Below are 13,257 nucleotides of genomic sequence, written 5' to 3' on the forward strand. Positions count from 1 at the left end.
TTGCAATCCAACAAGTTCTTTGTCTCATGTTGGTACATTGACTAAGTCCTTAGTGCCATAGGGTCTAGAAAACTAATTCCTTGGGCGGAGTTATGGAAAACAATTAAAAAAAACATTTGCATCCTTACATGAGGCTTCATCGTTGAGTAATCTTGCATGACACTTGCAAGATGTTTACAATTAATACTGAATAGCAGAGACATCCATTGCAATATTGGTCTCCTCCTTCAGGTGAGATTGTTGCTCCCTCTCTACTGGGAGATTGTCAGACACTTGAGTAATAAAAGGTTATTCGCAATTTTAATTTTAATTCCTAATCTGTTCTTTACTGGTACAGCAGCCTATTCAGTTAGCGATAGATTTCAGGGCCCCAATTATACAGCACCTCTTGGCTAGAGGTTTTCCTCATACAGGAGGTGGGGTAACTTTGTTTCAAAATGCACCAGCTGCATACTCTTTTGGAATATTTTACTTGTGGGTGGAGTTTGATGCTGTAGATCCAAATAGGTCAAATTCCTGTATATTTGCAAAGCTGCTGCAAAACTAGCTAATCATTAACCCTGTTTGGAACTAGAAAAGACACACACCCGACAGCAGCCTTTTTCAGGAGATTGGAGGAGTTTCTTTTTGGCCTCTATTGAGAGGTTTTTGCCTGAGCTGCTTCATATGGATACGGAGTCGCTGTTCTTCATGTTATAATCCAGGCCCTGATGTAGTTCCTCCATAGGTACGAAACGCGTTGGCTGAAGGCCTTTTAAAAGTATTGAAACAAATAAAGAAAACTGCTGGACTCATTTGGTTGACTCTGACTCCTTTCCTGGTGCACCTTCCTTTCTCACGAGATCCTGTTCGGAACTACTACAGGGTTAGGATATCAAGAACAGCAAACATGGTTTGGTGGACAACTACTACATATCAATCAGAATTTTAGAATTGGTCCCTCAAAAAATGAAAGGGCTTCCTGGCCTGTATTTGCCGGGTAGTTAGCTTATCCTGACAAAGCAATTCAGTCAGCCCCAGAGTTAAAACATTTACAAAATTAGTTAGTAGCGATTTATAGGTAACTTCAGCAATTTGTTGTACAAAACGACTGCGACTGTAACATTTGTTTCTGGCCCCGCACAATAAGCGCACCTGGCAGTGCTGACAATTAGTCTGCAGTCTACTAGTGATATTACGGGCAGAGCAACTGCAAAGTGAGACAAGATTCCATTTTGGATCGCTGACAAAAATGACCAGTTAGCAGGATTCTATCCTCATTCAACACACCAGGAGACGCACAGAATACTGTGTGTGTTACCCTTTGGATGGTACCACCAGTGGGAGAGTCTACTACATGGGTCCAATCTTTGTAAGAATCTATACTGCTACACATTGCACAATCTCATTTGCAGTATTACTGGAGGTGTTGAAACAAATACTGAATGAGCACAGAGCTCAATTGGCTCTAGATTTAGCAATGAAATTGATAGGAAATATTGACACAGTGTATTGATCCCTCTAAGGAACATTGACCGAGAAGCTGCAGCTCTGACAGTATGTCAGTGGTTAACAGCTGTTTCTGTTCAAGATCATGAACAGGAGCTTGCCAAAATTATATCAGAAGTTTATACCATGGTGGGCTATGATACTTTAGGTTCTCGCGCCCCAAAACCACAACTCAAAGAAAAAACAAGACTGAGTGCTCCGGTAAAAAGAAAGCTGCTTCGAAGGCTAAGATAAAGCAGAGAGCAAAACAATGTCTTCTTCACACTGGATTTTAGTGTTAGATTTAGAAGGACACTTGGATTATCACAGTAAACTCCCCACTCACAACCCCAGCCTAAAAAGTACAGGTTCAATGTGGCTGAATACCTTCCCCATCTTGGATTTATCCTGATGCATTGCATATTTGGCCTATTTTCAATAAGGGAAACACGAACTACTTCAAAAGTGGGTAGGTCAGGGCCTTGTAATGTTTATTTCCTTGGTAAAAGAAGAACTAGCAGTGTCTGAGAGTGTGCCCTACAAACAGGCGGCTTAACCCTACAACGCTGGACCCTTAACCAGCCTTCTTCACAACACTGCCTGACCTGCAAAAGGATATCAGGAAAACTGAACCTGCTTGCACTAGCCATTTGTGGTTTGTGATGAGGACTGAAGGAGGCTGACTCCCTTCCACTTGATATCCAAGGACAGAGAGACCTCCAAGGATCATGAGGCTGATTCCCCCCAGATAGCTCCAGGAACATAAAACAGTGGAAGTGCAGAATCCCAGCTGGCAAGTGGCAACTTGACCTGGACTGGACATTATTGTTGCGCTCTGTCTGACAAGTGCTTCCTTTGCGGTCCTGGTGGCATTGGAAGTGCACTCCAGTAGTTGCTTGGGCACTGGAAAAAGTTTGGGAATTTTTTCAACACTTTTTGCTCCAAAGCTAAAATGTAATCAACTGTGAAAAGAATCTATCAATTCCACAGTGTTGGATTGCATTACTGGTTTGCCCTGCATAAAGAAGCGTTCTTCCTCAGAAATAAACAAAGTCCTTTTTAAGCCTGGGACTGAGATTTTTTCAACCTTCCTACTTTCATGTCCTAGTGGGTCCAATCTACTTGTTGTACCCCACCAGGGCCCTGTTGCGGTAAGTCTCAAATTATGCCTAGGTCTCAGTCTACTGTGACAATTTAACACAGTTGGTGCTTTGCTCTCCTTTGCTCATAACTCTTTACATAATTAATATCTCCGGTTGATATGGTGTAATTTTGTTAGATATGTTTTACTCTATTTTTATAAATTCTAATGGAAGTTTTAATGTGTGTGGTTTTTGCTTTTTGACTTTTTTTGTACTTGTGAATGCTTTACATGTGTTCATTAAGTTAAGCCTGTCTACTTTGTGCAATAGCTAGCAGGGGTTGAGCTCAAGTTTAAATTACTGAAACCTTTGACTGGACCTGAGCAATTATAAACGTTATTATCTGTGGTAGACTACCATCCACCCCACGTAATATTTCACTTTATCACATTTCCCATATCAGGAGATCTGAAAACTGATCAATCCCCACGATTCCTTCTATACAATACTGTTTGAGATGACTATTAAAATTATAACACCATCAACTCAATTGATGCCACCTCCGAAAAAACATTATTAACCCCTGCAACTATTCATTTCTGAAAAATGTTGCTCATCTTGTACTTTTCTGCATCATGAAATGAACAACCATGTCTGCACCTTCACTGAAAACACTTTGATGCACACAAAACAATTTTTTTTTTTTCATTTGGGATCATAAATGCAATTTCTTTGATATGGGCCTCATTACGATGTCGGTCAGAAAGGCTCCATACGGCATTCAGATTTTCCTAACTTGTGTTGGAACCCATGTTTCGGACCGACTCAGAAACATTTCCAACCAACTGATTATGATAGAAGGTAATCGTTTAGTATTCCCGACTCAGTTCCAACTGGCATTCGGAGACTCTGAGTCGGTCGGAGCCGATTCGTAAAGGTCTAGGGACCGCATTTCTGACTGACGTATTGTGATGTCAGATTCGGACAGTTTTTCCGAATCAGTCTGTTGGACACAAAACAGCTTTGGGAAACTGACTTTGTGGGCATGTAGCAGGCTCCCTTTCACGCAGAAACCTCTGTTTGGGGCCCTTTGGGGTACCCATGGGACCCCTATTTGCAACCATGCACAGTGTAGCAGGCACCATGGGGTGCCTGTGATAGGGTTCAAGCTTTTCCGCAACCACCTCATTTTTCAATAGGATGCTGTGTTGTGGGTCGGAACACAGGCTCCCATTGATGTCAATGAGAGTCCGACCGAACGGTGTTGAGAAACATCGTAATCGGTCGGTCGTACTCTCGGAGCCCGAGTATGTCAGAACTGATACGGACAAGGAGTCGGTCACAATGCTTTGCAAACGACATCGTAATGAGGCCTTGAGGAGGAAACATTTCCGACCAACCGATTACAATGGAAAAGTAACTGTTCGGTCATTCCGAATCGGTTCCAACAGGCATTCGGAGACTCCGGGTCGGTTGCAGCCAAATCGTATATGTATTGGGACCGCATTTCGGACCGACGTATTATTATGTTAGATTCTGACAGCCTTTCTAAATCAGTCTATCCGACACAAAACGCTGTTGGAAACTGCCTTTGGGAGCCCTTAGCAGGCCCCTCTTCACCCGAAGGCCTGTGGGGGTACCCAGGAGAACCCTCTTTACAACCATGCACAGTGTAGTAGGCACCATGGGGTGCCTGCAATAGGGTGCAGGTTTTCTGCAACCACCTCATTTTTCAATGGGTGCCTGTGTTGTGGGTCGGAACACCGGGTCCCATTGAAGTCAATGGGAGTCCGACCGAACGGTGTTGGAACTAATTCCGACAAGGAGTCAGTCAGAATGCTTTCCGACTGACATCGTAGTGAGGCCCGAGTAGGAAACATTTCTGACAAACCGATTACGATAAAAAGGTAACCGTTCGGTCATTTCAAACCACGTTTCCAACTGACGTATTATGATGGCGGATTCAAACAGCCTTTCTGACTTGGACCATCCAACACGAAAAGGCTGTCAGAAACTGACTTTGGGGAGCCCTAGCAAGCCTCCTTTTATTCAGAGACCTTTGGTTGAGGGCCGTTGGGGTACCCAAGGGACCCCCTTGTAGAACAATACACAGTGTGACAGACACCATGGGGTCCCTGCCACAGGGTGCAAGGTTTTCCAAAACCACCCCTTTTTTCAATGGGAGCCTGTGTTGTCTGTCGGAAAACAGGCTCCCATTGAAGTCAATGGGAGACTTTCTGAACCATGTTCGGAAGCATCATAATCGGTCGGTTGGAACCTCTGACCGCGAGTCGGGTTGAACCAAATCCGACAAGGAGTGTGGAGGTTTAGTTTCCAACTGACATCGTAATCAGGCCCTATGTCTTTCTTGTCATGGCTCCTGGTCTCTATTTTAGACAGTTCACGGGAGAATATATAGCTTATTGTGCATTTAGGCCAGACATACTTTTCAATAAACATTAACTTTCGACTTAGTTTTAAAAATTTAAATGTGAGGACTTTGTAAGAATTGCATGCCCCCAAATCAGTGGAACACCTTCACACCTGGATCTGAGCTGAAGGCACCTGCCTTCTATTCAGGAAATTCTTAAAGGCTGAACTGATATGTGCTGGGGTCAACTAGAAAAAGTCTTACAAAGGGTGTAGCTGAAGAATGTTGATATAACAACTTTCAAATATCCAGATGAACTTTAACCTGCTTTAATTTCCATTTTTTCTTCAGATGTTTTTCCTCTCCAGCTTCTTCTTTTCTTTTTAGTTTTTCATATAATTCAGAAGTGACTTGGGTGATGGGCCAGAACTGCGTAAAATATGTTTAAATGAATAAAATACAAAATACATACTGAGAATGCCCTAATACTTCAAGATGTGTCATAAGTTGGATATTCACGAAATACATCATAATGAAAATGTTCTTACATGTTCTCTTTTCTCTGTTTACGCAGGGCTGAGCCAGTTCTTTCTCGGATTCAACAAGATTATAAACGAGTAATTCTTCCTTCAATTGACAATATTAAGCAAGACACGTTCGAAGTGCAGCGTTATGAGAATTCTGCTCATGGTTACAGCTGGGAATTGTGGTGCATGTACATTAGCCCACCTAAAGACTGGTGGGATGCGGGAGACCCATCTCTACCAATCAGGTGAGGTATTTCATTTTTACCAACACCTCTAATGATTGAATAAAACAACTTAGCATTGGTTGATCGAATATTATATACGTTGAAAGTTAAGGGGATATTTAGAGTCTGACAGGCTGTCTGTCAGGACAGCACAGTGGTGACCAGTTTACTGAAAAAGCTTCAGTATGAATGTTATGTTAATATATTTTCTAAAGCGCTCAATTACCCTAGGGTGTCTTGGCGCTGGCTTTGATACTGGAGAAGAGACGTGCAAGAAGTCCAGCAGGCCTATCAAGTACTGAGAAGCCAGGGTTTTAAGAGCTTCCTGAAGCAATGCCGTCCAGACACCATGCATGGCTTGAGTTAACCTCTGTAAAGCAAAACAAAAAAAACAATGGTCCTGATGTTCTGTGGTTTTTCCCACCGTATTTGGTCCATTTCTGTTGTTTCATGTTTGGGATCATCAGTTTTTTCCTGGCTGTCTAGAACAACAAAAAGGAATGTTGGAAAGATTACCCTAAATAGAGCAGAGGTTATCACTTACATTGTCCAACAGGGCTGTAACTGGCTGGCCATCAGTCAAAGGTTTCTGCCGGTGGTACCAGCTGAGGCTTAAGTGGCGCAAGCCTGGTGCTTCTCCCACTTTTAAATGGAGTGGACAAACAGTGAGTTTGGCAGACAGAGGATCTGCCACTTTTTGATTGATGCATCATAACTTCCAACTCTGAATGACCTTGTGTACGAGATGACCTATGGGATACCTTTGATCTATGGCTACAGCAGTTTTCACTTATCAGCTGAAAAGAACAACTTGAGTAATCGAAGCAATGTGATTTGCCTATGGTATAAAAAGCAAGAATGCAGGAAGAACTGTATATGTCTCTTATTACTGACCACTGCTAGACTGAAAGACCCTTCTGATACCATTCCCAGTGATCTGTCTGGGTATGGGTATTGATGCTTAGGTACCCATCGGTTATTGACCATAAGGAGGAAAACAGTATTGGTCATAAGAGGTACAAAGCAGTAAATGTTTTACATGGGACTCTCATTTTTTGATAGATGGTATCTTTAACTTTATGTTTTTAATTAGGATTTTTATTAAAGTATCTTAGGTAACATTTCTTATGCTTCGATGTATACTGTGAATTATGGTCAAATGTGGTGTAAAGATCTGTATTTATTTGCTCTGATGTTACAGAGGCTAAGTCTCATGGCATGCCTTAATGCAATGCCTTCAGGTTTTGAAGACAAACGTAGAAGTGAAATTTGTAAATTCACCCAGCTGAATCATTAGCTCATCTGCTATGTAAAAAGATAATGTCTTTGTGTACACTTTCTACAAATCCTCTCTCCGCCTCTCATTGTCAATAGAGTGACTTCAGCTAGTTCTATTTTTCAGAGGCATTTTTGTGTACATGGTTATTAGCAGTCTTAATATGTAGAGATCAAAATAATGTCAATTCATCTTATACCTTAGAATTATACATATATAACAAGGTACTATAAAGAATATTGAGGATTGAGCAGGTTGTTGTTATTGTACAGAGTAGTGACTGGCTTTTATAAAGTCCCAGAAGTCTTGATCGTTTCATACACTTGTTGTAGTCATGGAGGGAAAATGTACTACTTTAGAGGTGTTAGAAATGGGATTCCTGGTTGACTAAGTTATCCACCCACGCCAGGCCGGAACCACCATTCTAGTCAAGGTAATACGATGCACACCCTCAGGTAGCTTGGCACAGAACAGTTAGGCTTATATAAAAATGCAATATGTAAAGGATTTGTGCAACACACACACACTGTAGCACAATGAATACACCACAAAAAAATTCCACAAAGGTTAAAAAATATGGATTATATTTGTATGAATAAAACAAACCAAAAAGGACAATAATCCAATAAGTAGAACCGAAGTTATGAATTTTCAAAGAATAAACCAAAGAAGTCAAAAAGTGTACTTTAGAGAGCCCTAGACGGGGGTAAATCCAAAGTTTAGGCTGACAACAATGGAGCGCTGGTCAAATACATTTCCAAACATGTCCTACTGAAGTTATTTTACCTTCTCAAGCTGAGCAAAGTACCCTCTTCACGAGGGAGATGGTCGCTGTGAGCAAGTAGAGCATCATTATCGATGATCCTGCGGGCGTGAAGAGTTGGCTGGAGGTTGCAGACAACAGACAGGGCTTTACGGTTGCCGGCAGCAGGGCTTGCTGTGCAAGAACATGATGCTGTGGTGGCTCACACTGATCTTTCGAGCAAGCAGTGCAATCGCATTTCGAAGTGGGCTGTTCACGGTCGCAAAGAGCCAAAAAGCTGGATTTAAGACAGACTTAGGACAGACTTAAGACAGACTTAAGACAAACTTAAGACAGACTTAAGACAGACTTAAGTTAGGATTTTGTCTTAAGTCTGTCTTAAGTCTGTCTTCAGTTTATTTTAAGTTTGTCTTAAGTTTGTCTTAAGTCTGTCTTAAGTCTGTCTTAAGTCTGTCTTAAGTCTGTCTTAAGTCTGTCTTAAGTTTGTCTTAAGTCAAACTTAAGACAAACTCCTAACTTCTGTGAATACCAAAAGTAGTAAGTTTAGGATTTTGTCTTAAGTTAGTTCTGTGAATCGGCCCCATAGTATGGTGAATGATTTATCTGCCTAAGCCTACCCTCACTACGTAAGCACATACCTGTGATCTCCGGGATCAGAACTGGCCAACATAACTGGTAATTGTAGTTAGGTGGTCTGCATCTCAGGTTGTGCAAAGCTAGGGCATCCGTTCCAAGACCTTTCCCCTCTAGAAGAATCCTCCTCTCTATTTTCAAAAGGCATGTGTTTGTGTATCTGATAAGTGCCTCACTTGAAAAGAGTAGCTGTTCCTCTGTGTTGTGTCTAATGTTAGGAGATGTTGGTTTATCAAGCACAGAAAAACAGTGCACAATGTTGAATGACTTTGTACAAAATGTTCAGACTGAATCTCAGCAGAAGAGCTGAATAACAATAATAGCATGTGCTGCCTACTTCTAAAATAACATATTGGCTCAAAAATAAATATGGTACGTGTGTGGCTGTGCAAAGCAAATGTGGCCTACAACGTACAGTTAAGCTAAAATTAGGCAAAACTACAGTGGGCCCAAGGAGGAACTCACTACAGAAGCATGTTAAAACTCTCTTATGAATCTTGAATGAAATGTGCATATCTAGGAGATTTTGGAAGATTTGTATAAATTTGAAGTAAGCATATTCGGTAAAGAGTAGTGCACACAAGTATCTTAGGGTTAATCTATTAAAAGGTAAGATGAGTTTCAGCAATATTCATAGTGAAACTTTGACCTTTTTAGGTCTCGCCTGGCGAACGCAGCGCGAAAGCGCTGTCGCCAGCGAGATCTATTGTTGCTGACTTGCCTCGGAAGTGGGACAGGAGATGGGCATGCGCAGGGCGGCCCGCTGCAAGACGGGGCTGCTCAGAATGCGAAAAGGACACTGTGCCTCGATCAAGCACCAACAATAGCCCACACGGAGCCCCCCAGCCCTTCTTCAGTCACCGGGCTGCTCTCTTCTGGCGGGGGCTCCTCCTTGCGGTGGCAGCACTTCTCTTGCGGGGCTTCCCTGCACTCCTGGGAGCCCCACGCTGCCGTGGGCAGCCTCGGCCGCCCGCACTCTTCACCCGGGCCCCCTCCTGGGACCCGGGGCTTTTCTCCACTTCGGCCGCCACCTTGGGGCTCTCTCTTCAGCATGGGAGCCCAGCGTTAGCATGGCACGCCGGTTTCTCTTCCTGCCGGAGCAGGCCCTGCCCACCCACCGGGCAAGGGCGCCTGACTTCCGGTTTTGCCGAACAGGGCCGCGGCGGTCATTGCTTCTCGGCGGCAAGGGGGTAGGCTCCCTCGAGAGCTAAAATAAATGTAAAAGCGGGGTGGGCACCCGCTCAAAGGATTTTGTCTGCACTTTAGTACAGTAGGCTTGATATTTGTACAATGTGTGCACGGTCCGATCTACTCTGCATACAAGCATCAAATGTGTTGGCTCTGCTAATGCTTGTTTGACCTAGAACTGCAAGTCTTCCCCGGCCCTAACACCTTTACTGAACATTCAAAGGCATTTCTTGAATGCACATAGGCATGCCTGCATTTTACACTGCGTGCTTGCTGGCTCTTTGGTTAGCCCCCCCAAAATACGCTTTAGCCAGACAGTCAAGAATTGGTGTTGGAACAGTAGAATATGTTGAACTCGAGTTTTGGGCATGTTTCTGTGCTTGACTTATTTTCAGCGGAAACATAAAAATACTACTACCGATACCAGTAACAGACATGTGGGTTAGCGCCCTCAGGTACAATATCTGCCACCATGAAAACACTTCCAAGCCACTACAGAAATGTGCAGCCCCATTTAAAAAAATATATCTATATAATTAAAAAGTGACCTAGAGGAAAGACTTGTTGCAGTGAAAGTAAAGCATGTATGGAACTGGCTGGTTTGGAATGTCATGTGTGGAAATTGCAACTGACCAGTTAGGAATGGTTTCTACTGCATCCAGTTAAGCTACTTAGTCTATGAAACCCAGCACAATATATATGTCTGGGGCGGGGTGTTTTACGGGTTATAAATACCAGCTGAAAACAAGCACACGTTTTTAGTCATTGAACTGGAATTCGGGGTGTTTTACGGGTTATAAATACCAGCTGAAAACAAGCACACGTTTTCAGTCATTGAACTGGAATTCCGGGTGTTTTACGGGTTATAAATACCAGCTGAAAACAAGCACACGTTTTTAGGTATTGAACTGGAATTCGGGATGTTTTACGGGTTATAAATACCAGCTGAAAACAAGCATACGTTTTCAGTCATTGAACTGGAATTCATGGAAATGTTCTCCATATTGAGGTCTAAGACCTACATACACCCAAGTAGATCAGTCTGAAGTTATTAGTATTCAGTAAACTGGCCTTTGCACCTGGGTGTCGAGAAATGAGGAAGTCACTCCAATTTCTAGTTAAGTCTCCAAATCGTTTCTCTTTAAAGAAATGCTTCCTTCCTCTTCTGAATATATCACAGACCAGTGCACTGCCATTAGATTAGCCACTACAACAAACAAATGATGGACGGAATGCTGACAATGCAGACATTCTCCCCCAGTCAAGAGATCTGGGTTAAATCCATCGTTCTTTTGCCCACTACGCCACCCCAGTTTAGACATGGCCATATGCAAATCAGTCTTGACCCTGTGCCTCATGGGAACAGTCCAGCCCGAACTGCCAAGCCATGTCTTCCCTGGACCGGAATCAAGCATCCTAGGACTGGTTTCTGGCTATCAGCCGTCATCAGCCAGGATAGCTTGACTCCAGTGGCGTAGTGAGCACGGGTCCCACGTCTGGGAATACCCATCTCACTTAGGGCGAAAAGCATTACAACAAACAAATGATGGACGGAATGCTGACAATGCAGACATTCTCCCCCAGTCAAGAGATCTGGGTTAAATCCATCGTTCTTTTGCCCACTACGCCACCCCAGTTTAGACATGGCCATATGCAAATCAGTCTTGACCCTGTGCCTCATGGGAACAGTCCAGCCCAAACTGCCAAGCCATGTCTTCCCTGAACCGGAATCAAGCATCCTAGGACCGGTTTCTGGCTATCAGCCGTCATCAGCCAGGATAGCTTGACTCCAGTGGCGTAGTGAGCACGGGTCCCACATCTGGGAATACCCATCCCACTTAGGGCGAAAAGCATTACAACAAACAAATGATGGACGGAATGCTGACAATGCAGACATTCTCCCCCAGTCAAGAGATCTGGGTTAAATCCATCGTTCTTTTGCCCACTACGCCACCCCAGTTTAGACATGGCCATATGCAAATCAGTCTTGACCCTGTGCCTCATGGGAACAGTCCAGCCCGAACTGCCAAGCCATGTCTTCCCTGGACCGGAATCAAGCATCCTAGGACCGGTTTCTGGCTATCAGCCGTCATCAGCCAGGATAGCTTGACTCCAGTGGCGTAGTGAGCACGGGTCCCACGTCTGGGAATACCCATCCCACTTAGGGCGAAAAGCATTACAACAAACAAATGATGGACGAAATGCTGACAATGCAGACATTCTCCCCCAGTCAAGAGATCTGGGTTAAATCCATCGTTCTTTTGCCCACTACGCCACCCCAGTTTAGACATGGACATATGCAAATCATTCTTGACCCTGTGCCTCATGGGAACAGTCCAGCCCGAACTGCCAAGCCATGTCTTCCCTGGACCGGACTCAAGCCTCCTAGGACCGGTTTCTGGCTATCAGCCGTCATCAGCCAGGATAGCTTGACTCCAGTGGCGTAGTGAGCACGGGTCCCACGTCTGGGAATACCCATCCCACTTAGAGCGAAAAGCATTACAACAAACAAATGATGGATGGAATGCTGACAATGCAGACATTCTCCCCCAGTCAAGAGATCTGGGTTAAATCCATCGTTCTTTTGCCCACTACGCCACCCCAGTTTAGACATGGCCATATGCAAATCAGTCTTGACCCTGTGCCTCATGAGAACAGTCCAGCCCGAACTGCCAAGCCATGTCTTCCCTGGACCGGAATCAAGCATCCTAGGACCGGTTTCTGGCTATCAGCTGTCATCAGCCAGGATAGCTTGACTCCAGTGGCGTAGTGAGCACGGGTCCCACGTCTGGGAATACCCATCCCACTTAGGGCGAAAAGCATTACAACAAACAAATGATGGATGGAATGCTGACAATGCAGACATTCTCCCCCAGTCAAGAGATCTGGGTTAAATCCATCGTTCTTTTGCCCACTACGCCACCCCAGTTTAGACATGGCCATATGCAAATCAGTCTTGACCCTGTGCCTCATGGGAACAGTCCAGCCCGAACTGCCAAGCCATGTCTTCCCTGGACCGGAATCAAGCATCCTAGGACCGGTTTCTGGCTATCAGCCGTCATCAGCCGGGATAGCTTGACTCCAGTGGCGTAGTGAGCACGGGTCCACCGTCTGGGAATACCCATCCCACTTAGGGCGAAAAGCATTACAACAAACAAATGATGGACGGAATGCTGACAATGCAGACATTCTCCCCCAGTCAAGAGATTAGCCACAGCATGTGCTCCTAAAGTGGCTTCTCTCGGCCATAGGGCACTACACAGTTCAATCCCACCATGGAGGATTGACAAGGTTCTCAGTAATTGATTTATAAACGGCTGTGTGCATGGATGTAAAAATGCTCCCATATTTTAACAAGCATTTACAATGCAATAGGTCTTGCATTTGTAAAAGTTTAAGCTATTGGCATTGTAAATGACAATGCCTTTAATTATCAGTTTTATAAAACAGCACATAAATAAAAGGCAGTGTAATTTACAAATGCCAATAGATCAAACCTCGCAAATGGGAGACCTATTGCATTGCAAATGCTTGTTTCTTTTGGATCCCCCTTGTGAGAAGTCTGGGAAACGTTGGCATAAAAACCTACTTAATTTGAAACATCTTGTTTTTTTCTCAAGCAGGTGCTGGCTTCAGGAAATCGAGGGGCTTTTGCATTCCAAGGCAATAGTTGGACTTGTTTAGCTCCACATTTAAACATGTTTTGCAAGGTTTCTGGCAATTTGG

General features: G+C 43.9%; 1 protein-coding gene across 1 annotated transcript in view; it reads left to right on the forward strand.

Annotated features, from left to right (window-relative positions):
* The window catches only part of GALNT17 (polypeptide N-acetylgalactosaminyltransferase 17), a 1,717,045-nt gene that overhangs the window by 916,619 nt on the left and 787,169 nt on the right, over window positions 1-13,257 (forward strand). The window contains exon 5 of the mRNA XM_085649814.1: window positions 5,495-5,692. Coding sequence (XP_085505940.1) covers window positions 5,495-5,692 — 198 coding nt within the window. The remainder of the gene's footprint in view (window positions 1-5,494; window positions 5,693-13,257) is intronic.

The sequence above is a fragment of the Triturus cristatus genome, chromosome 3_2 (assembly GCF_964204655.1).
Source record: "Triturus cristatus chromosome 3_2, aTriCri1.1, whole genome shotgun sequence".
Classification (NCBI taxonomy): domain Eukaryota; kingdom Metazoa; phylum Chordata; class Amphibia; order Caudata; family Salamandridae; genus Triturus; species Triturus cristatus.